This window comes from Dunckerocampus dactyliophorus, chromosome 8 (genome assembly GCF_027744805.1).
Source record: "Dunckerocampus dactyliophorus isolate RoL2022-P2 chromosome 8, RoL_Ddac_1.1, whole genome shotgun sequence".
Taxonomy (NCBI): domain Eukaryota; kingdom Metazoa; phylum Chordata; class Actinopteri; order Syngnathiformes; family Syngnathidae; genus Dunckerocampus; species Dunckerocampus dactyliophorus.
In genome coordinates this window covers 28,209,620-28,234,685 of record NC_072826.1, presented here as the reverse complement: position 1 = coordinate 28,234,685, position 25,066 = coordinate 28,209,620, and the positions used below count along the sequence as shown (strand labels likewise).

The following is a 25,066-nucleotide window of genomic DNA, read 5'->3' as shown; positions in this document are numbered from 1 at the left end:
GTCAAATGTGTGCGTGTGAACACCCTAAAACGACAGTGGCTGTTATGCTTTTTTTCACACTTTGGGAGTTAATAACGGCGCCACCACGTGGCGTACTTGTCAGAAAACTAATAGCACAGACAACACAGTCGGGGTGCGTGTTGGGACAAAATGTCACCGCTTTGTGTGCAGCGGTGGGGGGGCAGAAGACTGGAGAATGTGCAGAAGGTTGAAAAGAAGACACGTGGCACAGATGTAAATTCTTTTCAGCTTTTCTGTTGGCGTTGCAATGAAAAGACATGAAAATTCATGAAACAAAGCGAGTGATCCGTCCCTACAAACAAGTTTACATATTTACTTCCATTTTTACAGGCCACACTGTACAGTAGAAATAGATTACACAGCAAGTATTCATCGTGTACTGTATTATTGTACAAACGCGCCACGGCTAACCTATAAAAACACGGCTGTTAATTCTTGGACGGAAACGCGTCCTCTCCTCTCACGTCAATACAAAAACAACAAAAAAGAGCGATAGAGAGCTGAAAGTCCATAGAAATGTACATTTTTTTGTGTCACACATAATAACCTTCACTTGATTGTTGGCTCTGACACGCACACACACACACACACACACACACGCACACACTGAGCGCAGTCCAGACACGTTACAAAGTAGTTTTAGCTCAACCTTCCCTGAATGACAACTTTATTGTTCCACAAAATATAAACACTGGAACACAAATACACTAAAATAAGGAAACAAATAATGAAATTAGGGCAGCAAATGAAACAAAAAGTGCATTTAAAAAACAAAACAAAATTCAAGTATGTAAACAAAACAATGTCTGTAAAGGGAGACTGCTGACGTTTGGCACACGCACACACACACGCACACACACGCGCACATTACTTTTTTTTATTTTTTATTTTTATAAAAAAGTCTTTCACAGGGAAACTCCCGGGGCGAGGAAGGGGGCTCACATGGAGGTGTTGCAGTGGCTGCTGGGAAAAAAAAACACAAGATGGTGATGGACGAGCAGCAACACAAAGAAAAACCAAACAAGGAACGATGAACCACACACGCACACACACACACACACGCACACACACACGAGAAGACTCCAGATGATGAGCGCTTCATGGGATGAAATTAAAGAATAAAAACCTTCATGTGATATTTTGTAAAAGCAGAGGAGACAGAAAAAGGCAGATTAGTTTTATGAGCACAAACAATTCATCAATCATCTTTTTACACCAATAGTGCATCATTAGTATATATATATATGTATATATATGTATATATATGTATATTTTATATAGTTATATGTATAGCTATTATATATCTTTAAATATATCTAAAAACAGAAGTAAATAAAATAATAATGTTATTTAATTTTTTACATTTTCTAATTTTATTTTTGAAAAATAAAACAGAATAAAAAATATATTTTTATATTCATAAATAAAAATTCATAATAAAACAAGTTTTAAATAAATAAATAAATTATATATATATATATATATATATATATATATATATATATAGTATTACTACATAATACTATTTTTGAAAAATGTAATAACATTTAAAATATATAGATCAATTTTTATTTTATTTTTAAAAGTAAAACACTTTTTTTTTTTAATCCATTAATTTTGGAAATGAAGAAAGAAATGAAGAAACAAAACAAAATAATAATAAAAATTAAAAAAAAAACTTAAATAAACACATAAAAACAGAACTGAGGGGATTAAATGTGGCGGTGCGTCTCAATACTTTTGTCCAGCTAGTGCGCTACAATGCGTCCAATGAGAGGGAAGACAGTAACCAGTGAGGACAGAGACACACCATTAAGACAAGAGCGGACACCTGGACAGGACGCTGAATACTCACTCCGATCCCGACGAGTCGCCGTCCACCGTCCCCGCCTTGATGCTCATGGCCACGCCGTTCAGGCCGCCTTTAACCCGCCGCTCGCTACAGGACGAGCCCTGAGGGGACGCCGGGCCCCGGGCGCCGTCACACAGTTCGTCGTGGGTGCGGTTGAAGCCGTTCCTCTCGATGATGGGAGAGAGCTGCTTTCTCTTTAGGATCCCTGCCGGGAGCAACGTGACGTGGAGGTTAAAGGTGACGCTCGAGAGCAGCTGCGGCACGCGGCGGCGGCTGGGAGCGTTCCCCACCTTTGTGAGGGTGGGCGTTGAGGTTGGGCAGCAGCACCGTGACGGCATCCTGCATCCGCTCATCCGAAGGCGTGCTGGGGAGGCCCTGCTCAAGAGTCACCTTCGGTCTGTCTGCGTCGGTCGGCTCTGTGGGATGTGCAGGCCAGCACATTCGACCCTCTGAACACCACATTACCATCACAACAGGACATCTTATGGGGTAATCATTCATAAAATACATCCAAAAGTATTTCCTTTTTACTGCTCTTCCTTTTCAAGGTTATGGCTGAGTTTAATTCATCATAAAAAGAATAAATAATGGAGACAATATGAATAAAAACGGTGTTAAACATGACACTATTTGTGGTTTGGAATTTTAAATGAAAATAATCTCTTTTTAAATAAAAAGTGGTGTGATGGCGCTCTCTGCAGGGGAAAAAGTGAGCGGCGGCTATGAATCCAGCGGGGGGCGCAGTCTTCCACGTCAGTTTACTCAACATCTTCCAGCAGGAAGATGCTCGGAGGAGACGTGATCTCGTGTAACTTGCATGTTTTGGAAGAGCAACGTCAAGCAACACATGGAGCTGTGCTCAGAATCTTCAGCATATGTGGCTTAAAAAAACTGCATTTCACTTTGGAAGATGGGTGAAATGCTACTAAAAATGTTTTTTCCATAATAATACAAGTTTATTCTTGTAAAATTGCTACTTTTGTTCTTTTTTTTTTATATTTTAACTTAACTCCCGTAAAATTACAGCTGTTTTTTTTCCATCTCGGCTGTTTTTGTTTGTTTTTCCAACTATTTCATTTCAGCTTTCCTCTTGTAAATTTTCTCCTCGTAATTATAACTTTATATCTTTTAAAACAACAATGTATTTTTTTTTTACTTCAACATTGTTACTAAAATGATATTTTTCCTCATTTTACAACTTTTGTCTAATTAGAAAACGATTTTTTTCTCTTAATATTTTGACATTTCTGCTGTTGATTTATTTTGTATAATTTTCCCAATATTTTATATATTTTCCTCTCCTAATATTTGGATTTTATTTCCATGTTATACATTTTCCTTCAACATAAGTTTCCAAAAATGACAACTTTATTCATTGTTTTTTTAAAGTAAAAAAAAAACTTTTTTCTTTCATATTTCAACTTCATGCTACTAAAATGACATTTTCCTCATTCTATTATTCTTGTGAAATTATGGCTTTTTTTCCTTGCTAGATTGCAACTCTTTTCTTAATATTTGGACTTTTGATGGATTTTTGCTGCTGTTGTTTTTTCTTTTTAAGTTTCCTCGTTAAATTACATTTTTAGACTGTGCTGCGGGCCGATAAAATCACGGCTGCGGGCCGCAAATGGCTCCCGGGCCACACTTTGGACACCCGTGATCTACACAATTTGGCGCAGAGAGTTTTGTGGCTTCTGCTTAAAAAAAGAACATTTACAAAACAACAAGTATATTCAGTAAAATGTCACTTTCCAGCCCTTTTAAAAAATGTTCAAGGATTTTTAGCCAATGCTAAACATACTCCATCATACTTACATTCTTATCTTTGTTTTTGTTGCAGCTGCGGTACTGCGAGCGCACCCAACGTAGTGACGTACCGTATGCCTGCGGCCTCTTGGCGCCATTGGACGCCAGGTTTTCCCAGCATTCGTGCGGAGGGAGGGGACCCTCCTCGTCCTCGCTGTCAGAGGAGTGCGTGGAGGCGTAGGAGCCGCTCTGGTCGTCCTCCAGGGACAGGTCGCTGTCCGAGTCGCTGTCGTGATCTGTGCGCAGACGACAGCGATGCAGTGAAAGGATGACGAGTGAAGAAGCCCGAGGCCCGGAGGCGCCGACGTACCGTCGTCCACCTGCTGGTTGTTTTCATGGAAAAGCGACGTGTGGTCGTTGAGGGCGATGTGCGCCTGGCTGGTGCTCAGGCCGTCGTCCCTAAAAAGAAGACGGGAAAGCTTTTAACGGTGCTGCTGACGCGGGCGGAGAGACGCCTCTTCATGGCTTCCTGACCTCAGCATGAAGGGCACGTAGCTGTGCTGACTCTTGGCGCTGTGCATGGTGCCGTTCAGAGACACGCTGGACTCGCCGAAGGGAAGGTGGTACAACTTGCCGTCCGTGTAGTTGCTGTTGCATTTGTAGCTCTGCTGGCACACACGAGGACGCCTTTTAGCGCTCAAAGCTAGGAGAAATATGCCTGCTAAACTTGTACGGGTCAACACCTTGACTTGATTGCGGTTTTACTACACGGAGGTTGACTTCTTCTTACACTTGTACGACCGTCACAAATGCTCAAACGTCACTTCCAAAAAACACTTTATTCTTCACCATGGAAATAACGTCTCCAGTTTCAATAAAGTCAGAAAGCTAGTCAAAGATCCTCTAGGTGACAGGAGCACTCTGCTGGTTTTTACGGACCTACTCCAAAAACACAAGTCAAAGATCCTCTATGTGACAGAGGTGCTCTGCTGTCCTTAAGCACCTCCTGCAAAAGTCTGGTCAAAGATCCTGCATGTGACAGGAGCTCTGCTGTTCTTTAATGCCTACTGCAAAAACACTAGTCAAAGATCCTCTACTAGACAGCGGTGCTCTGCACTGCTGTCTTGAAAGACCTACTGCAAAAACACCAGTCAAAGATCTTCTATATCACAGGAGCACTTTGCTGTTTATAAATGACTGCAAACACACTAGTCAAAGATCCTCTATGTCACAGGAGTCATCTGCTGATTTGAAATACCTGTTACAAAGACTCTAGTCAAAGATCTTCTATAAAACAGGAGCACGTTGCTGACATTAAGGCTCTACTGTAAAAATGCTAGTCAAAGATCTTCAATATGACAGGAGTGCTTTGCTGCTTTAAAGACCTACTGCAAAAACACGAGTCAAAGATCCTCTAACAGGTCCGCTCTGCTGATTTTAAGGCTCTACTGCAAAAACGCTAGTCAAAGATCCTTTATATGACAGAGTGCTTTGCTGTCTTTAAGGCTGCAATGTAAAAACACTAGTCAAAGATCCTCTATGAGACAGGAGCTCTCTGCTCTGCGGCCAGAGTCCAGTCAAAGATCTTCTCTAAAACAGGAGCGCGTTGCTGGTTTTAAGGCTGTACTGTGAAAATGCCAGTCAAAGATCCTTTATATGACAGGAGCGCTTGCTGTCTTTATGGGCCAAGAGCAAAAACTCTAGTCAAAGGTCCTCTATTACAGGGGCACTGCTGATTTTACACACATACTGCAAAAACTCTGGTCAAAGATCCTTTATATGACAGGAGTGCTTTGCTGTTTTGAAGACCTGCTGCAAAAATGCTGGTCAAAGATCCTCTATGGCACAGAAGCCGTCTGTTGATGTTATATAACTACTGCAGAAACTCAACCCAAAGATCCTCTTCATGACAAGAGCAAGTCCTAGTCAAAGATCTTCTATTCAGTAGGGGTGTTTTGCTGTTTTTAAAGACCGACTGCAAAAACACCAGTCAAAGATCTGATATAATCAAAGGAGCGCTCTGCTGTTGTTAAATAACGACCCTAAAAATGCTCGTCAAAGATCCTCTATGTTACGGGAGCAGTCTGCTGGATTTTAAATACTGACTGCAAAAACTCTAGTCAAAGATCCTCTATATGACAGAAGCACTCTGCTCTTTTTGAGGACCTAATGCAAAAAAAAAAAAGCTAATCAAAGATCGTCTATATGTGAAAAGTGTTACTTTGAGGAATCTTCCGCAAAAATGTGAGCTGTTTCCTTCAGCATCAATCAAGTATCTGGCTAAACAAGTTTTCATTCCGTGTGTGTGTGTGTGTGTGTGTGTGTGTGTTTCCATGGAGACCCAAGGGAGCATGTGAGCGAGCGAGCGAGCGAGCGGAGAGGGACTCACAGAGGATTTGGACTTGATCATGTGATCAGGGTGCTTGCGTCCACAGCAGTACTTCATGGCCTTCCTGGCCTCCTTACTGAAGACGATGCGGAAGAAGAAGATGAAGGGACCCTGGATGATGACGAAGCAAGTTTAAAAAGTCCAACCACACACGAATAATGACGTCGGCATAATAATAATAATAATAACAATAATTATAATAATAATAATAATAATATCATGATAACACAGTCAGTGTAGCTGCGGGGCTCACCTGCACACAGTTGAATCCAGCAAACAAGTAATGGAAGATGATCATGTCACTGTTGACTGACAGCAAAGCCAGGAAGCATGTGACTGAAACCAGGAAGAGGACGCCCCCTGCTGTCTTCAGGCCAGACCTGCACAAGATCAGCCACGTCACTATTTATCTATGTAGCTATTTATCTATGTAATTATTCATGTCTGCATCTGCGTTTTTACAGTACACTTGCGTGGTTATCGTCAAGTTACCTCATTAACAATCCATCAGATACACAACAAACAACAAGGAACCTCACTCTTGACATCCTAAATGACAAAAAACGTCAGCTTCGCCCCCAAAAAACACCATAGAAACGTCATATAGGAACATTTTTAATGTTCTTCAGCTTGAAGGTTACTTTCAAATAGGAATTATATGCCGGGGGTTACGTGATTACATAACTCTGGTATTTTTTATTTATTTATTTATTTAAATTGACAAACAACAACAAAAAATTCCATAAAATAATATCAAGGATGTGAGCTGTGTTTTTGACTAGCAGCAACATTGATTTTCATGTGTTGCTATTTTTTTCTACAGTGTCACATTTTTAAAAAACACTTCAAACGCAAGGTCCTCAGGACAAAAAACGTCAGATTCCCAAAAAAAGCTATCAACAGATCATAGATTAATATTCCAATGATATCTCTCTCTGCCTATATAATCGTAATATAAATAATATTAATAATAACATCAATCATTTTATCATATTTACTAAATGTAAAATATTTTTTTATAATATTAGTAATATAATATCTAATCACAAAGACCAGGGGTGTCCAAACGTGTTCCAGCGAGGGCCACATAGTGAAAAATGGATGCAATTTTGCCACTTTGATATTTTATAAAGCAACGTGAAGATATGCTAACAATTTACATATATTTCAATAAAAAATGCTTTTCCACATATTTTAACTTTCTTCATTTTGTTTTTGTAGTATTATGACTTTCTTGCCATAATATTAGAACTTTTTAAAAAAACATTTTCAAAAATGTACAACTTTTTGTTTGTTTAAAAAAAGTATGACTTTTTAAAAAAAGTATTTTTCTTTAATATTTCATCTTTATGCTACTAAAATGACATTTTTTTTGTCATACTATTAAACATTTATTCTCATAAAATTGCAACTTTTTTCTCAACTTTTTTCTGTTATTATTTTGACTTTATTCTCATAAAATTACAGATTTTTTTTTTTCCAATTTCTGCTGTTGTTTTTTCAATTACATTTTCCAACCATTTCAACTTTCTTCTTCTTGTGATCATGACTTACAAATTTGAACTTTTTCGGTAAACTAATTTGCCAAGAATGTATTTGGTGTTTTGTTTGTTTCTCATATTCCGATTAAAAAAAACAACATCTTTTTCTTTAACCTCATTTCAACTTTATGCTCCTAAATTGCTCTCGTAAAACTTTTTTCTCTTAATATTTTGACTTTATTCTTGTAAAATTAAGACTGAATTTTCCATTTTTGCTGTTGTTTTCTACTGATATTATCTTTTTAAAATGTGACAAAGGCCAATAAAAATGGCCCCAGGGCCACACTTTGGACACCCCTTATATGAACAGTATATAATAGTAATACTGATATAAAAAAATGTCAGGTTCCCAAAAACTGCTGCAAAAATATTTTATACAGGATGCTTTTTTCCACATTATGAGTCAGTCTTTTAAAACGACTTGAACCTAAAGTTCATATCAAATATGAATTCTCTTTTGAGGATTATAACCCTTGAAAGGCTGGTATGTTTACAGTAAATATTGTAGCGCCACTGTTTTAAAAACAATGCTGAAAAATAACAACGCAAAACACAAGTTAGTTGATGTTAAGATAAATGTGGAAACAAAAATGACATTTTCAATGGTTTTCAATGGGACATTTTTGGTCACGAGGAACAAACGTGTCGGCTTTTTTGCTAGCTTTGCCATTTTAAGCTCCCATGTTCATTAAACACAGCGAAAACGGCTTGAAAATAAAAATAGGATTGGCCGAGTGTCCAACATAAAAACCCCGATCATCTCCAAACACTTGTGGATCCAAGTGGAATTAAATTAGAGTTGGAACTCACACACGAGGCTCCTTCTTGTCCAAGCTGTGGCGTCTCAGTGAGCAGGACGCTTTGGACGACAGGATGTTGAGGAAGATGTTCATCTGCACACACAAACATCTCAAATGCATCAATACTGCTTCTCCGTCTGGACAGTGGAGAAGAATCAGAAGACTGCGCCGCTACTCACCGACACCACCATGGCGATGGGCCCGGCAAAGCTCCAGATGAGCGTGTCGTACATGGACAGCCAGCAGAAGTCTGGGTTTCCGTAGCCTTCGGGATCCAGTCCCACTGCCAGACCTGCGGACACCAAGCAGGAGTTAGAAGCGAGGAGTTATTGGAGACGTCGTCTATGATCGTCGTCGGTTTCGGACCTGTAACGAAGGCAGGCACCCCCCATCCTATCAGATAGTAGAACCTCATGGGGCCGTAGTTGATGTCTCGCACTTCGCTGATCATGCGGTACGCGTGCAGGCTCTCCAGGAAGAGCCACGAGAAGGTGCACAGGTAGAAGAAGTGCAGCAGGATGGCGATGACCGTGCACAAGAACTGCAGCGGGAGACCGCAGACGTTGGAAGACAAAGACGAGCTTTCAAAGCGACACAAACAAGATGATTACCGGGTTGTCGGCCTGGTTGATTCCCAGGATGAAGACCAGCTCGGAGAGGAGGAGGGCGATGGCTCCGTTGTTCATGATGCTGGTCTTGTTGCTCCGCATGGCTCGCAGGCACAGCAGGAAGACGGCGGTGAGGAAGAGGAAGCCCAGCGTGACACCGACAGTGCTCCAGGTCAGGACTTTGACCGGTAAGATCTCGCCATTCTGACACGAACAACACCCTCAGTCACAAATATCAGCAGGTGGGGAAGAGCGCGTCATACCTCTCTCCTGGAGATGTCCATGAGCACGGCGAAGCTGGTCATGTGATAGCACTGACAGCTGATGTGAGTGTTGTTCCTAAAGACCACCTCACAGCCCTTTGCAGACCAGCCGCCCTTTCCAGCTCTGATACATGAAAAAAACAAAAAAAAAACAATAAGACGATCGACTTAACCCAATCGCCGGTTTTTACGCGTGCGCGCTGACAGTATGGTGTGGTTCCAGAAGACGCAGATGGGTTTGGAGCGCTCCTCGGTGGCGACCAGGCGGAACTGCACCGTGATAGGTTTGTCCAGAGCGTGCCGCAGCAGCTCGTCGTTATCGTGCACGGTGATGCTCACCACGGGGGTGTTGATGACGGGGCGCTTTGGAACGCTGACAAAAAGAAGACAGTCCAGGATAGAGACCAACGCTAGAAGTGGATCCAAAGCCTTGCGTCTTTCTTACCGGAGACTTCTCTTGTCAGCGTCGTAGCTCTCAGGCAGCAGAGAAGCCAGACTGTGGAAGATGATCACGCTGGCGACGGCGTCCTCTTGGCCGTCATCGGGATGGCGTCGCTTCCTGTTTGCGGAGGAGCGGTTCCCCAGAGACGCGTCTGGGAAAACATCCAGGTGTCTGTGCCCCTTGGTGTCCACGGGCGCTTGGAAGACGGAGTCAGGCAGGGTGACCGTGGTCTCCAGGTCCGCAGGACGGGGGCCCCTCAAGGACTGGTAGCGCGGGAGCTTGGCTCCGGCAAAATTCATCTTTTTCAGACGGTCCACGGAGACGACTGCACGGGAAACAAATAACAATGTGTTTAGACTTTACACCGTTCTTTACTGCAAATGTCGTTTCACTCATTTATTTAGCATTTGTTGTTTAATTTCTGCGATTGGCTGGCGACCAGTCCAGGGTGTACCCCGCCTGTTGCCTGAAGTCAGCTGGGATAGGCTCCAGCATGCCCCCACGACCCTCATGAGGCGAAGCGGCATAGAAAATGGATGGATGGATCTATGTTGTTTAATTTCTATAAACCATTTGATGTTTTACATTACTTACTTAGCTACTGTGTTATTGACGGAGGGAGTGGAAAACATTTTTTCTCTTCTTCGTCTTCTTATTATTGTGCATAAAATATTAGAAAAATATTAGAATATATTTTTAAATTATGTATTGGTATAAATAAATCAATATAATTTCACTACAAAAAACAAATACTTGTATTATTATTATTATTGTTATTGTATAAATATAATACACTACAGTACACAGTGCATAAGATATTACAAAAATATCAAAATATTATTACAAATGAAAAAAAATTTAAAAAAACATTTTGTTACCAACAAAACAACACAGGCAAATAAATGACTATTAACAATTAATATTTCTTATATTGTTGTCATTATTATTATTATTACTAGTAGTAGTAGTAGTGATACTATATAGATTAAATACAAATATAAATTACACAGTGCATAAAATAGTTCAAAACATATTAAAATAGCTTATAAAACAAGGGAAAATAAATATTTAGTTACTAAAAACACTTGTATAACTTTTGTTATTATTGGTATCATTATTATAAATAGCAAGATATAAGTTAAAAAATTAAAATTCAAATCAAAGTATCAACATTTATTATAAATCATGTTAAAATAATTATAAAGGGCAAATAAATAAAGAGTGATCAATTACCAATTAAAAATGTTATTATTAATTATAATAGTAGTAATAATATATATAAATTACGCCGCGCATAAAACATAAGCATATATACTATTAATATTCTATGTGATAGAATAAGTTAAAAAAAGATTTGACTTATGAAAACAAACATAACTATCAATAAACAACAACAAATTGCTTAGAGTACATATTATTATTATTATTAAAATGATTAGTAGTTCTAAGCTTGCTATTATTAATTTTTATTTTAGTCATCATTTTTTAGTATTAATGAATAGAAGACAATGAAACATGCATTATTCTTAGTAATCTGCCTAAATTGCATGACAAGAATCCCAATTATATCACAACAGCATAATCATAATTTAAAACATTAATAATAATAATGGATTTGATTTTCTATAGCGCTTCACAATGAAGTGAACCCATTCATTCACTCTTCTGTCAGACATTGGTGGTGGTAAACTATATCTGTACCCACAGCTGCCCTGGGGTAGTCTGATGGAAACGTGGCTGCCAACTTGCGCCTACGGCCTCTCCGGCCTCTCCGGGTACCACACGACATTCATTCATATTCATACGCCAGTGTGGGCAGCACTAGAAGCATGGTGGGTGAAGTGTCCTGCCCAGGGACACGACGACAGTGATTGGGTGGAGGGAGCGAGGATGGAACCTCAAACCTTCCGGTTTCTGGACGACCTGCTCTCCTGAGCCAATGCTATATATTTTTTATATTTTTAAACTATGAAAAAAATGATAAAAAATCTCAAATCATATAGTTATGAGTGGAATGGTCTCGTGGTGTGCATGTGCATGTAGAACATGGTGAAGTTCTTTGAAAAGGCTGACCAATGTGTGGCGTGACGATGGTGAAGGGGCTGAGGTAGGTCTTCCTCATGTTCTGAGCCAGAGTGCTGGCGTATTCCTCGTAGTGGCGCAGCAGGACGGCCGTACCGCCCTCCGTGTGCTGGATCAGCTCCCAGTGTGCACGCGTGTCTGGGGACAGGATGGCGCTGCCCACACGGACCAGGTTCTGAAAGACAGAACAGAGGAGCTCAGACACCCGCGCTGGTGAAGCGTCATCCAGCCGGTCTGAACCGGGCGTGGGTCCACCTCAGTGAAGTGCACGTCCTGCGTGGCCGTGAGGTTGAATCCCCGCTGCTTGCTCTCGTGCTGCAGAATCCTCCGAGTGAGGCCGTAGGCTACTTTCACATCGCTGCCGTAGTACTTCTCCGTGTGCAAGGTGGCGTTGGCCAACATGGCTGCTGTCTGCTGAACGTGTCCCGAGTCTAGCAGTGATGCATTCTGGGAAAACCTGTCAGACTGTAAGAGGAAAAGGCACAAGAAAACTACATTTCCAACATCCTGTACAAAAGTACATCACATGTTTACACTTGCGCAATTCAACATCTGAAAAGGAGCAGGAAAAAGCAGAGTTGATTTAATCCTACGCCTTCTTTGTGTCTTAGCAATTATTGATAGTTTGTTCACTTCCTGTCCTCAACATGCCACCATTTGCTAACAAGAAAAGAATAAAAAATGTGTAATAGCAAAGGTGATAGAATGACTAGATAACTTATTCAGTAACACATTTAAAAAATACATGTATGACAGCTACGTACAGCGGTGTGAAAAAGTCTATGTATCCCTGAGTTCTCATTTTTTTGCATGTTTGTCAAACTTAAATGTTTCAGATCATCAAACAAATGTAAATATTAGTCAATGACAACACAACTGAACACAAAATGCAGTTTTTAAATTAAACTTTTTTTTTGAGGGAGAAAAAAAATCCAAACCTACATGGCCCTGTTTGAAAAAGATACATCTGGCATAAAAGTAACACCGGTTTCAGAAAAAGAACATCATATCAACAGTAAAATGTGGTGGTGGTAGTGTGATGGTCTGGGGCTGTTTTGCTGCTTCAGGACCTGCAAGACTTGCTGTGATAAATGGAAACATGAATTCTGCTGAAGGAGAATGTCCGGCCATCTGTTGGTGACCTCAAGCTGAAAGCAACTTGGGTTGTGCAGCAGGACAATGATCCAAAACACACCAGCAAGTCCACCTCTGAATGACTGAAGACTTTGGAGTGGCCTAGTCCAAGTCCTGACCTGAATCCGATTGAGATGCTGTGGCATGACCTTAAAAAGGCACGTCATGCTGGAAAACCCTCCAATGTGGCTGAATGACAACAATTCTGCAAAATTCCTCCACAGCGCTGTAAGAGACTCATTGCAAGTTATCACAACCGCTTGATTGCAGTTGTTGCTGCTAAGGGGACCCAACCAGTTATTAGCTTTAGGAGGCAAACACTTTTCCACACAGGACCATGTAGCTTTGGATTTTTATCTCTCTTAAAAATAAAAGGTTTCATTTAAAAACTGCATTTTGTGTGGAGTTGTGTTGTCATTGACTAATATTTACATTTGTTTGATGATCTGAAACATTTAAGTTTGACAAACGTAAAAAAAAAAAGAAATCAGGAAGGGGGCGAACACTTTTTCACACCACTGTACACTCCTACTAAAACTGTTAGTGACTTGAAAAAAATCTAAATAAAAAAACAGAGTCGCTCAAGGAAACCATGCAATTATCTTTTAATTTCACAGTTTCTGTGTTTCTGAACGAGTGTCATTTAAAGGAATACGCCTTGAGAAGATTGGTGAACAAGACTCGCCTCGTGTCGCTCAAATAAGAAATCTTTGGGCTGTTTTGGGGTGAGATCAAGTGCAAAGACAAAGAGAAACTACCCACCAGAGCTCTCAGCTGGCTGAAGGTGACCGAGGTACAGTTGAAGAGATTAGGAGGAAGCCATCCCTTGTGCTCGTCACAGTGGCGGATGGCAGTGCCTGCATGGAGGAGGAGGAGGAGTATTTGCATTACATGAGCTGAGAAATAGACTGCAGCTCACAAAAAGCCTTGAGGCAACGTCCATGCATTGTCATTATTTTATGCTAATTCCACGCTCCTCCTTACCCACAGTCCCCTTGGGGCAAGGGACTGCTGCAGGGAGACCAAACTTAGTCCTGGGCCACCAGATTCCTGCCTCGATGGCCTGGGGGCAGCTGTCATAGATGACTGTCAGGAACCGCATGAAAACGGAAAAATATTTAGCACAGGATGCGTCCCGTGAAGGATGGAGATGAAGCCGGCAGTGACGCGGTCTGACCTTCGCAGCCGTTAGCGGAAACCTCGGCAAAGGGGTTGTCACAGCGGTCACACTGGCGCCCGATCACGCCTGCCTTACACTGACACTGGCCGCTCTCACGCTCACACGTTCTGGAGAAGGAGCCCACCGGGTAGCAGTCGCACAGCAGACACGTGTCGCTGTCTTCACGACGGTAGTGATTGTCCTGCAAAGTGCACACCTTTTCGTGTTAGAAATACATTGTGTGGACTAAAGTATTGGGACACATATCTGCTGAAAGTTACAGTGCATAATGCAAAAATAGTCCTGATAACAGCTATGGCTAGCTTACATTCACACACAGTACATGTGCACATTTCATTATGGATAAAATTTAAAAAACATAATAAACAATAATAAAATACAATACACATAAAAAATATAGATTAACTAGTGGGATTAATGATATTATTTTGCATGCATGTTATTAGAATAATGTTAATTATTATGCTTGAATAGGATACACTTTAGTACATTTATAGTAAATAAATTACACAAATTAAAGTGACCAAAAAGTGTTTTTATTATATTAATACTTTTGTTGTACTATTTTATTTTAAATAATAACAGTATAAAAAATTAAATAAAATGACAATTCTGAGGTTAAAAATAATTGGGTTTGTAATCCACCAATTGTAATATTTGGAGTGGATTCAATGCTAGAAGGTTAATAAATAATAATAAAAAAATCATGATTTTAAGTTTTTTATTTTTCTAAACTGATTATTTTTATTGTATAATTTTGACTTAATCTCATACAAATTAAAATAAAATAAACATTCCATTCTTCTTCTTATATATATTTTCTATACAATACAGTTTGTACACCTTTCCAGGTGATTCTGATGAACTGCATTTCTAAAGTGTTTAAGTGTCCAAATGAGAATATTTCCACATTTTCTCAGCTAAACGTTCTGCTGAAATTTCCCCAATAATATTTGAATTGAATGCATTTACCTGCTATTCATAGCAATAACAACACACTCACCTTACAGCGACACTCTCCACTGGTCTTGTTGCAGTCCGAGTCAAATCCGCGCTCTGTGGGACAGTTGCAGGGGCCGCAGGTCTTGTGACCCCACCAACCTCGAGGACAGGGCAGGTCGGTCCTGCAGGGACGCACATTTGTTTTTAAAAACAGCGTATCCATCATGAGAGGATGTGAACGTGCCGTTCTTTACTTTTTCTCGCAGTAATGGCCAAAGTAGCTGTGTGGACATTCACATGCGTAACCGCGGGAGGAACCGCTCTTCCTGGTGCACGTAGACTCGTGCTCGCAGAGGTTGAGCGTGCAGGCGTCGGTGCAGTTGGTGCCATAGTAACCTGTCAACGCCGTAATAATAAACAACACGTGGACATTTCAGAGTGCTTTGAGGATGTGAAGCTGACCGGAGTGGCACGTGCAGGAGTAGCTGTCCCAGTCGTCGCTGCAGTAGCTGTTGGAAGGACACGGGGCGGAGCTACACGGGTCGGGCACGTTGCAGCCCACCTCCACGTTCACCTTCCTGGCCTGAGACAGACTGAGAGCACCCCCGACACGAAGACCCTGCACACAATGGAACCATATTTGGTAACTTCAGCATGAATTCAAATGGAAAACCATGCGATGACTCGCTGCCAATCAGTAAAAAAAAGTACTAATTAGGCTGTCAAAGTTGAACAGAAGTTCCCTTTAACGGCACTACTTTTTCTGACGCGTGATTAGTAGTTTGAGAAAGCGCAGCGGTGACGGTGGAGCTACAAGAGGCAGCAAATACTGAGCAGAAATGGACAAAGAAAAGGCTATTTTGATTGGTAAATTTAGCTTCATAGCCAAAGTTATTTGTATCTACTGTCACGAAGTACGTCGACTTGCCATAGAGAAGCGAGAAGGTACTGAAGCACTGCCGGAATTGTTTTCATTGTCATTAACGATTTTTTTGGGACGCGAGCCGTCTATCAGCTGATTTTTTGCTTTGAACTGCAAGCTAAAATTTGGGTTACAAGCTGCTCGTTAGCGGCAGGCATAGCCGAGGACAGCTATTTGGGGGCCTGTGACTGGAGAGCTAGCAGTGCTGGCGTTAGCAGCATATTATTAGCTAGTCACCGGGAAAGATTTTCAACACATCAGTAAAACGTATGTACATTATAGTGATTATGTATTGTGTACAACTAAGACAGGAACAACATCAAATTAAAAGCATGAAATGAATACAGACCCACCATTCTGTTTTTCAGAGAGGTTGTGTACCAAACAAATATGCACATTAGCACTCAATAAGGTCAGCAAATCTTACCTTTAGGCATTCCCACATAGTATCAGCATTTGGGAGCAAATATGAGGTGAAAGAAAAAGGTAAAAATACAGTATAGTAGTCTATCTGTGCAGCGTGGGACAAAGTTAGAAGGTGCGTCCAAGGAGCGTCAAACAGAGTGGGACAAAACGCATTAAACATGCAAAAATGTAGGTATTTCTAAATGTATATTATTTATTGAATATTTCCAACATTGATATCCCTTTACGTCAAATTTGATGTAGTTATCGTAGTTGCGTATCAATTTGTTTACCACAAAGAGATTTACGTCCCTACGTATTATAGATAAAAACGTATTTCTAGCTGCGATTATGTGCGATTAATCACGATAAAAAATTTTAATCGACTGACAGCCCTATTATTAATATAAATGAAAAATATTAAGATAATGAAAGAAAAAAATCATTATTAAAAACGTATAAATATTACATTTTTTTAATGTACAACTTTTTTCTGGGGTTAAAATTGGATGTTTAAAAAATATTTCAATGAGAGTCCTTTAGATAAAGACAATATTTAATTTAATTTAAATATTCAAAAAACAAAATCATTGTAATACAATTTAAATGATAGATTTGTATTTATTAGAATTGTGATTAATAGGTAAACAAATTACATATTTGAAATAGAATTAAAACAATTTGTTGTTTTGCATTTTCTTTGATTTTGCGTGTTATTCTGAATTACTTCTAAATATAAAATCCTCATAGGGAAAAGTGGCGGGTTCATTTTGCAGACCCACTTACAGGCGCAGGTAGATAAATAAAAAGTCCATTAAACAAATCAATAAATGCTTCAAATTGTCATTAAATAATACATAACTCACAAATAAATAGCAGTGCCATACTGTACATGTCGTTAAATCCTTATAATTGTCTTTATAAAATACTAAATTCTCTTAAAAAAATAAACATGCTATTAAACAAATAATTAAATCATGAACATGGTTAAAATTCCATCAAGTAAATAAGTAAATATGCCATTAAATAAAGAAATGATTAAATAAATATAAATGCCATTAAATCATTAAAATTGTCAATGAAAAGAAAATCCATCAAAACAAATGAAAATGTCTTTAAATAAATTCAAATCTCATTAAAAAATAAATAATTTTATTAAATTGACAATGGCATTAAATAAAAAAAATCATTAAATAATACAAATCCATCATGCAAATAAAATGGCATTTAATAAACATACATGCAATGAAATGATTAAAATGGCCGTGAAATACATAAATTGGTCATGAAATGAATAATTAAATAAATCAATTGTTTCCTGTTTAATATTATATTTCACAATTAAATGAAGTAAAAATAAGTTATTACACATTTGAACAGATTTTTATATATTCAAATGATCTATTTATTTGGCTCTATTTTTATTTCATTTACTTCAATAATTTTCACACACACAAAAAATAATTTATCTACGTATAAAGTGCTCCTACTACCTACAGTATTTTGAGGGGCCCCTGTCAGTCAGGGGCCATTGCAATTGTCCTAACTTTTCCTCCCATATGATGCCGCTGCCCATAGGATAATAATAAAGAATGGAGACTAGAGAATAACGTATGTGTGGGGTACAGATGTAAGTATATTCATACTTGTATGCAGCCTCGGAACCCGTGCTGGATTTTCCCATCATGCGCCGCTAAACCTCCAACGCTGACAGCCTTCAGCATGGACTCCTGCAGCTCTGCATCGACCTGCATGCTGGCCTAAAACACACACAAGACCCTGCGAGTGGCGCGCTGCAGATCAAGAAGATTGCCATGAAGAAAGACTCGCATGATTTCTCACCAGGTAGAGGCCGTGGTCGACTGACAGAACAGCTTTATGCTGGCCCGCTGGCCCGCTCAGACTGCTGATGTCCAGTTGCAGATGATGCCAGTCACCGTCATTCACCAGCACCTCCTCCACGCGGGAAAGAGTGGAATCTTCCCCGCGGTGAAGGCCCATCAACACACTCCCCCCGCGCAGCTAGGACGGTCAAAAAGACCAAAAAAAACAAAAAACGACAGAGGCAGCGGGGAGAAGAGTGAGGTATTACCAGAGGGGGGAATAACAACATTCGCGTTTGCAGAGTCGAAAAGACTCAGACATGCTTAAACATGCAAAAAAGTAGCATCATTCAGTCATGTGTTGGACAACACTCAGCCAGCAGGGGGCGCCTGGAAGCTGGCAGCCATACCAATGAACCAATAGCAACTTCATGACAATCAGCACTTTTTTTTACATCAAATAATTAGCTTTTTTATATATTTAACCTACTTTTATTTTTTTTTAACAAAGAAGAGCTTTTTTGTATTACTGGAAAATCGTTGGCGTATATGCGTTTTTATTTAACTTCTATTGATTGTACATTTTTACGACAAGGTATTAGGGCCACATTGGAAAAAAAATGTATCTGAGATTTCGAGAATAAAGTCGTACATTTACGAGAAAAAAAGCCATAAATTGGCAAGAATAATGTACGACAAATTTCCGACTTTTTTCTCGTAAGTTTACGAGAAAAAAGTTGCAATATTACAAAAGTAAAAGCATCCATTTAGGAGAAAGTCGCAATATTATGAAAATAGTCGACAAGAATAAATACATTTACGCCTTTATTCTCAAAATCTCAGATGATTACCTTTTTTCAATGTGGCCCTTAGATTATTATTTCACTTTATTTACTGCGCTACAGCGTCATTCAGTCATGTGCTGCACAACACTCAGCCAGCAGGGGGCGCCTGGAAGCTGGCAGCCATAATACTGAACCGGTAACAACTTCATGACAATCAGCACTTTTTTTTACATCAAATAATTTGCTTTTTTATATATTTAACCTACTAACCTAGATTTTGAGAAAAAGATTGTAAATTTAAGAGACAAAAGTTGTAATATTACTAAAATAAAGACGTAAATTTACGAGAAAAAGTCTCAATATTATGAGAATAAAGTCGTAAATTTATGAGAAAACGTCGTACATTTACGAGAATAATGTTGTAAACTTATGTGAATAAAGTCATAATTTACGAGGAAAACATTGTAAATTTACAAAAATGTTGTAAATTTACGAGAAAAAGGCATAAATTCACGACTATTCTCATAATATTACAACTTTTTTTCTTGTAAATTTACAACTTTATTCTCAAAATCTCGGATTATTATTTTTTCCCAATGTGGTGGTAATATTCGGTCGTATAAATTAGATGATTATTTCACTTTATTTACTATAGCGTCATTCAGTCATGTGCTGGACAACACTCAGCCAGCAGGGGGCGCCTTGAAGCTGGCAGCCATACTACTGAACCAATAACTTCATGACAGTCATCACTTTCTTTTAACACCAAATTATTTTCGTTTTTTATATATTTAACCTCCTTTTTTTTCATTTTTACAACAGGTGGCTTTTTTGTCTTGCTGGATCATTTTTGATGTGTATACCTTTTGATTATTTTATTGACTGCATTACTCGTTTTAAATTTTATCTGTAAAATTGTATGTTTTTCTTGGTGAAAAAAACGCCAAACAATTAGAATTGTTAGCCACCTATTATTATTATTATTATTATTATTAGCCACCTATTATTAATATTATTATTATTATTAGCCACCTATTATTATTATTATGATTAGCCACCTATTGCAACAGCAACAACAACAAAAGTAGGTTAAATATATAAAAAAGGAAATAATTTGGTGTAAATAATTGTTTGGTGTTTTTTGCTAATAGAAACAATATATATATATTTTTTTAAATGTCATATTATTATATTTATATTTAATTTAATTACTTTTGTTTCTTAGCAAATAATTTCCCTTGTCAATTCAGGGGATAAATGTTCATGAAGTAAAAGTCCTTTAAAAAAACTAATAAATCATTAAAATTGTCACTAAATAATACAAAATGTAACCAAATAAATTCAAATGCCATTAAGTCGATATAAATGTCATGAAACCATGAAATCTGCCCATGAAATATTTACATTTCTTGCACAGAAGATGTTATTCAACATGCCAATGTCATATCTGTGCTTATGTCGTGTCTTTTGCATTTCATTTACATCAAATTTGTCTTCTTAACGTCTTTTTTGTTTCTGTCCTAATTAAAGCCTCCTGGCTGTAAAGTACAATTCCCTCCCCCTTGGGGATAATCAGATATTTCTGCATATTGCAACATTCCTGTGTGTGCAGAAAAATGATGCAATTCCACCCCCGTCCCCCTTCCCTCCTCACCTGCAGTGTGAGGTTGTGCTGCAGGCCGGAGGAGATGTGCAGCAGCATGGCGCCCGCCTGCCGCGTGCGCAACATGAGCTCCACATGCCAGGGGACGGAGGCCGCCGTCGCCAGGTTGTTCCACTGCAGCAGGCTGTCGCCCAGGAAGCGTTGCGGGTTGGCCATTACTGCAGGATGGGGGGAATAAATCATGTTGACATAGAGACGGTAAGAGGCAGCTTTTGAACCATATTAACGTGCGATAACTACTACAGGGTGGGCACTGATGTATGAATACATTTATTTTCTAATATTCTCGCAATGGACCGGCAAAGTCCCCAAGAGGCTCGCGATCGACGGGTTGGTGACCCCTGGTATATGTAATACAGAAAGGGTCAGTGACTTGTGCCTGGGTTATGCTCCCGGGTTGAGGCTCGCTCCTCCCCCTCCAAACCCTACGTACTGTGACGTGCGCCCCAAAAAAAGCAAAACAAAATGGAAAGCATTGCAGGGGTGTTTAAAGTGCGGCCCAGGGGCAATTTGCGGTCCGGGGATGTTTTTTTTATCGGCCTGCGGCAAGAAAACTAAAACAAAAAACAAAAATGGAAACATCTGCAGTGATTTTACAAGAACAAAGGCAAATTATTAACAGAAAAATCTAACGAGAAAAATACATAATTTTTACGAGAATAACATCTTAATGTGAGGGAAATGATCATTCCAGTAGCATCAATGTGAAATATTAAAGACATAATTTTTTAATACTTATCGGGCTGATAATTATCGGATATTTGATACAGATAACTCCAATAACATTAAAAATAGCTCTGATAACTGACTATTTACAAAAAGGCTCCAATTAGGCTCCTCTTTTCTTGTGCCTGTGAGGTTAACGGTCTGTCGCAACTTCCCCTGAGCTCACTTGTAAACAAACATTCACTGTTTCAGAGACATTTTGCGTGCTAGTTGTACCAAGTGCTCCGCGATGAGGGGAAAAAAAAAACATCCAGCACACAAAAAACCTTACCAGCCACCTGAAACGCCAGCGCTGCAGCGTTTGAAAAGTGCAAAAGGTTTGCCAGAGACCTCCGTGGCGTCACACCGGCTGCTCGGAGCATGTGTCCGAATATAGTGCACTTAGCTGGGCCACAGCAGGTGGCTCCCTCCCCTCTATGCTCTGGTTCTCCTGATAGTAGTGATGTGGTCGTAGTGATGTCATGATGTTTGATTAGGACAAATCAACAGGTATGCTTGGTCAAATCCTAATTTGTTCCAGTCCTTCTTAGCTCCACGTGTGCACAATCTACACTAAAATCAACATTTTAAAAAATTGAAGAAGTTATCGATTATCGGTATCATATCGGTCTTAAGAAGCAGAAAGTTATAGGTATCGGTTTGAAAACCCCCCCAATAATGTGCACCTCTAGGAAAAAGTTAGAATGTTATGAGAATAAAGTCAAAATATTATAGCAATAAAGTCATAATAACGAGAAGAAAATGTACAAGAATAAGTTGAAATAGTTAGAAAATTAAAAAACAACAACTGTAGAGATGCAAAAAAACAGCAGTGATTTTACAAGAATAAAGTCCAAATAAGAAGGGAAAAAAGGTGTAATCTAACGAGAAAAACTTGTTATTTTACGAGAATCACATCGGAATATTATGAGGAAAAATAATGCCATTTTAGTGGCATAAAGCTGTTTAGCTTTTTGAAGTTGTAATATTATGAGAAATAAAAAGCAATGCCATTTTTGGAAAATTTGGTTATAATTTACAAGAATATAGTGAAAATATGATGGGAGTAAAATCGTTGTAAGAAGAAGTAAATTTGCAAAAAGAAGTTGAAATAGTTGGAAAAAAAACAACAACAGAAGAAATATTAAAATAAAAAATAAAAATATTAAGAGAAAAAAGATGTAGAAGAAAATAATAATAATAATTTTAATAATAATCATAATTTTAAGATAACACACTTAATATTATGAGGAAGAATAATGTATTTTAGTAGCATAGAGATGAAACATTAAAAAAAGGGAAACAAACAAAACAAAATAAAATTGTCATTTTTGGAAAATTAGGTTGGGAAAAAGTTATTTAAAAAAGTTACAATATGGGAATAAAGTCAAAATGTTATGAAAAGAAAGTCATAATATTACAAAAAGAAAATTGACAAAGTATATTTAAGAAGAAAGTTGAAATATTTGGAAATAGATAAATAAATAAAGCCTTCATTTTAAGTTTCAAATTGATACTAATCATCTGCTTTTTTGCCTATCCCACACAGCTGACATGTAGTTTTTTCATGAAATATTTACAGTATAACTTCTGCAACTGTGCCAACCCTGCAGTCCCTCACACCTTTCCTTCCTGCCCGATCACCAGGAAAACAAACGACACGGCTCCCGTCATCTTCCTCCCTGGTCTCCGCCGGAAGCCGACAACAAAACGTGTGTCGCGAGCTCACATTTCTGTGTTCCTCACATTGCTCTAAACCATAAATCAGCAGCAAAAAGAGGGCCGCGGTGTATCGGGTGAAAGAAAACGAGACACTGGAGAACGCGGGAGGGGAAACATAAGCTAAACCGTGCGTGTCCGCGGGACGCAAAGGGCGATTAGTCCTGGCTCAGCCATGTTTGCGTCAAATGAAACCTGTTTGACTGATGCTGACTGTGAGAGTAATTGGCCATAAAATTTAAATGATAATGGCCAAAATGTCCAAAAATGCAGCATTTCCTGCAACACTTGAACACCACATAGTGCTTTACATACCATGGAGGCGGTCTCTTTTTATGTACTACTTTTTTAACTGTTTTAAATAAGTCTCAGAGGTGCCACAATAGTGTATTGGAAGTGTGTTGTCCACAATCTAGCCCATATGCAGACCTTTAGTAAGCCCTGCTGGGAACATGCCGTTTTGTGTGTCTGTAGCTTTAATGCTAATGAGCTGTGTTTGTGCACCCCTGTTTCCCACAGAGTGTGTGTCTCCAAGTAGCCCTGTTGTGCACTTTTGTACATATACACTGTAACACTACACTCTCCCACCTCTCTAGCTGACCGATAAATAGTTAGCAGAAGTAATGATGCATTTTAAGATGTGTAGTGAAGCCTTTTTGGTTTTTTTTTTTAAAGCGCCCTTTAGCCACTCTTTACATATATATACTGTAACTCTGCACTTGTCCGACGTAATAACAGATGCCGTACATCACAGGGGTGCCCAACCTTCGGCGAGCCTGAACCGGGCTGCGGGAAACTTTCAGGTGCAATGATAAAAAAAGTTCATGTAAATAAGTACATTGAATTTTAGGAACATTTTGAAAACATGGACCATTATGTTATTAAAAAAATAACATACAGTTCAAAATCCCAGGTTTTGCATGTTTATGTTGTTTTGTTTCAGTATGCTTCTTGCAGCTAATGGATTCATGTTTCACACCCATGTACAAGTTCAATTAGAGGTCACTTAAATAATGCAGACAATGCGTGTCGGGCCTGCTCTCTGCTCCAAACATTCCCACACATTTCTTACGCTCTCCTCGCCTCACCTCTTTCGCAGTTCCTTCCTCCGAAGCCAAGCGGGCAGTCGCAGCTGAAGGAGCCCCACAGGTTGACGCAGGTTCCTCCATTCAGACACGAGTTGCTGTTGCAGAAGTGTCTCTTGGCGGAGCATCCTGCGGAGAGAAAAGAAGAAGGGAGGTAGTAGATGAAGTGGCAGCTTTGAAACAGAAGCAAAGCCGCTGAGCGCTTTGGAGGCCTGTACCGGGCAGCGTGCCGTTGTTAGCGATGAAGCCGGCCATGTCTACGCGCTGGTTGTCGACACGCAGGTTCTTCATGCAGCCCACAAACTGGTGGTTGCGGACAGGGAAGTCCTCCGGGAGCTTGGGGACACCCCCCAGCAGCAGCGGGCCGGTCAGGTCCAATGATCTGACAGAACACAAGGACATTTAAAGGACATCTGTCCTACATTTGCTGCTTTTCAAACACATGTACTGTATATGTTTTATATGTAGTTCTGCATGATGTGGAAGTGCCATATCATGGGGTTGGTGTGTTTATGAAGTTAGCTGTCATTTTTAACGGTCGGGTACCGGAACTTCACGAGATTTCCGCAAGCTCTTCTGAATTTCTCACGTCACAACTTTAGGAAGTCCACGTATGGCAACTTGTCGGGGGTCCAGCGGTAACCACCGACCGCTGCTCAGTACAGGTGGTCTCTTTCTCTTGAAAATGGGAGCCAGAAAGCGTTTTTTTCGAGTGTATCTATCCAGACTGAGGCAGTAATGGGAGGATTTGGGGATATTTTGTGGAGCTAAAGACCTTCAACACAGTTACTGCTTCACCTGTTTCGTTTTTCCAATATTCATCCAATTATATCCGCAATTCTTACTGTGTGTCTCTATGCAGCTCCGAGTAATGGCAGGCGGTGGGGAGGTTGGATCCTCAAACCCCTGGCCAGAGTCGGCGTGATCGGGCTGCAATTCGAGTGCCGTTTTCTCTGTTA

The 25,066-nt window shown here is 39.5% G+C and overlaps 1 protein-coding gene across 6 annotated transcripts in view; it reads right to left on the bottom strand.

Moving 5' to 3' along the window:
* celsr2 (cadherin, EGF LAG seven-pass G-type receptor 2) overlaps positions 1-25,066 on the bottom strand; it is a 94,549-nt gene continuing 69,483 nt past the window's right edge. Inside the window, exons 7-34 of one of the 6 annotated variants that reach the window (XM_054784413.1) lie at positions 24,326-24,489; positions 24,111-24,236; positions 20,590-20,756; positions 18,170-18,349; positions 17,974-18,087; positions 15,463-15,619; positions 15,255-15,396; positions 15,062-15,182; positions 14,056-14,239; positions 13,863-13,964; positions 13,641-13,735; positions 12,000-12,209; positions 11,736-11,919; positions 9,666-9,987; positions 9,426-9,593; positions 9,221-9,344; positions 8,961-9,161; positions 8,716-8,890; positions 8,529-8,641; positions 8,360-8,442; positions 6,262-6,388; positions 6,009-6,119; positions 4,154-4,284; positions 3,990-4,078; positions 3,751-3,915; positions 2,164-2,322; positions 1,877-2,078; positions 1-1,147 (exon numbers count right to left, since the gene is read on the bottom strand). In XM_054784413.1, the coding sequence (XP_054640388.1) occupies positions 1,120-1,147; positions 1,877-2,078; positions 2,164-2,322; positions 3,751-3,915; positions 3,990-4,078; positions 4,154-4,284; positions 6,009-6,119; positions 6,262-6,388; positions 8,360-8,442; positions 8,529-8,641; positions 8,716-8,890; positions 8,961-9,161; positions 9,221-9,344; positions 9,426-9,593; positions 9,666-9,987; positions 11,736-11,919; positions 12,000-12,209; positions 13,641-13,735; positions 13,863-13,964; positions 14,056-14,239; positions 15,062-15,182; positions 15,255-15,396; positions 15,463-15,619; positions 17,974-18,087; positions 18,170-18,349; positions 20,590-20,756; positions 24,111-24,236; positions 24,326-24,489 (4,144 nt within the window). In that variant the 3' untranslated portion in view covers positions 1-1,119. Of the gene's footprint in view, positions 1,148-1,876; positions 2,079-2,163; positions 2,323-3,688; positions 3,916-3,989; positions 4,079-4,153; positions 4,285-6,008; positions 6,120-6,261; positions 6,389-8,359; positions 8,443-8,528; positions 8,642-8,715; positions 8,891-8,960; positions 9,162-9,220; positions 9,345-9,425; positions 9,594-9,665; positions 9,988-11,735; positions 11,920-11,999; positions 12,210-13,640; positions 13,736-13,862; positions 13,965-14,055; positions 14,240-15,061; positions 15,183-15,254; positions 15,397-15,462; positions 15,620-17,973; positions 18,088-18,169; positions 18,350-20,589; positions 20,757-24,110; positions 24,237-24,325; positions 24,490-25,066 lie in introns of those variants that run through there. The other 5 variants (XM_054784414.1, XM_054784415.1, XM_054784417.1 and 2 more) reach the window with 5 other exon arrangements.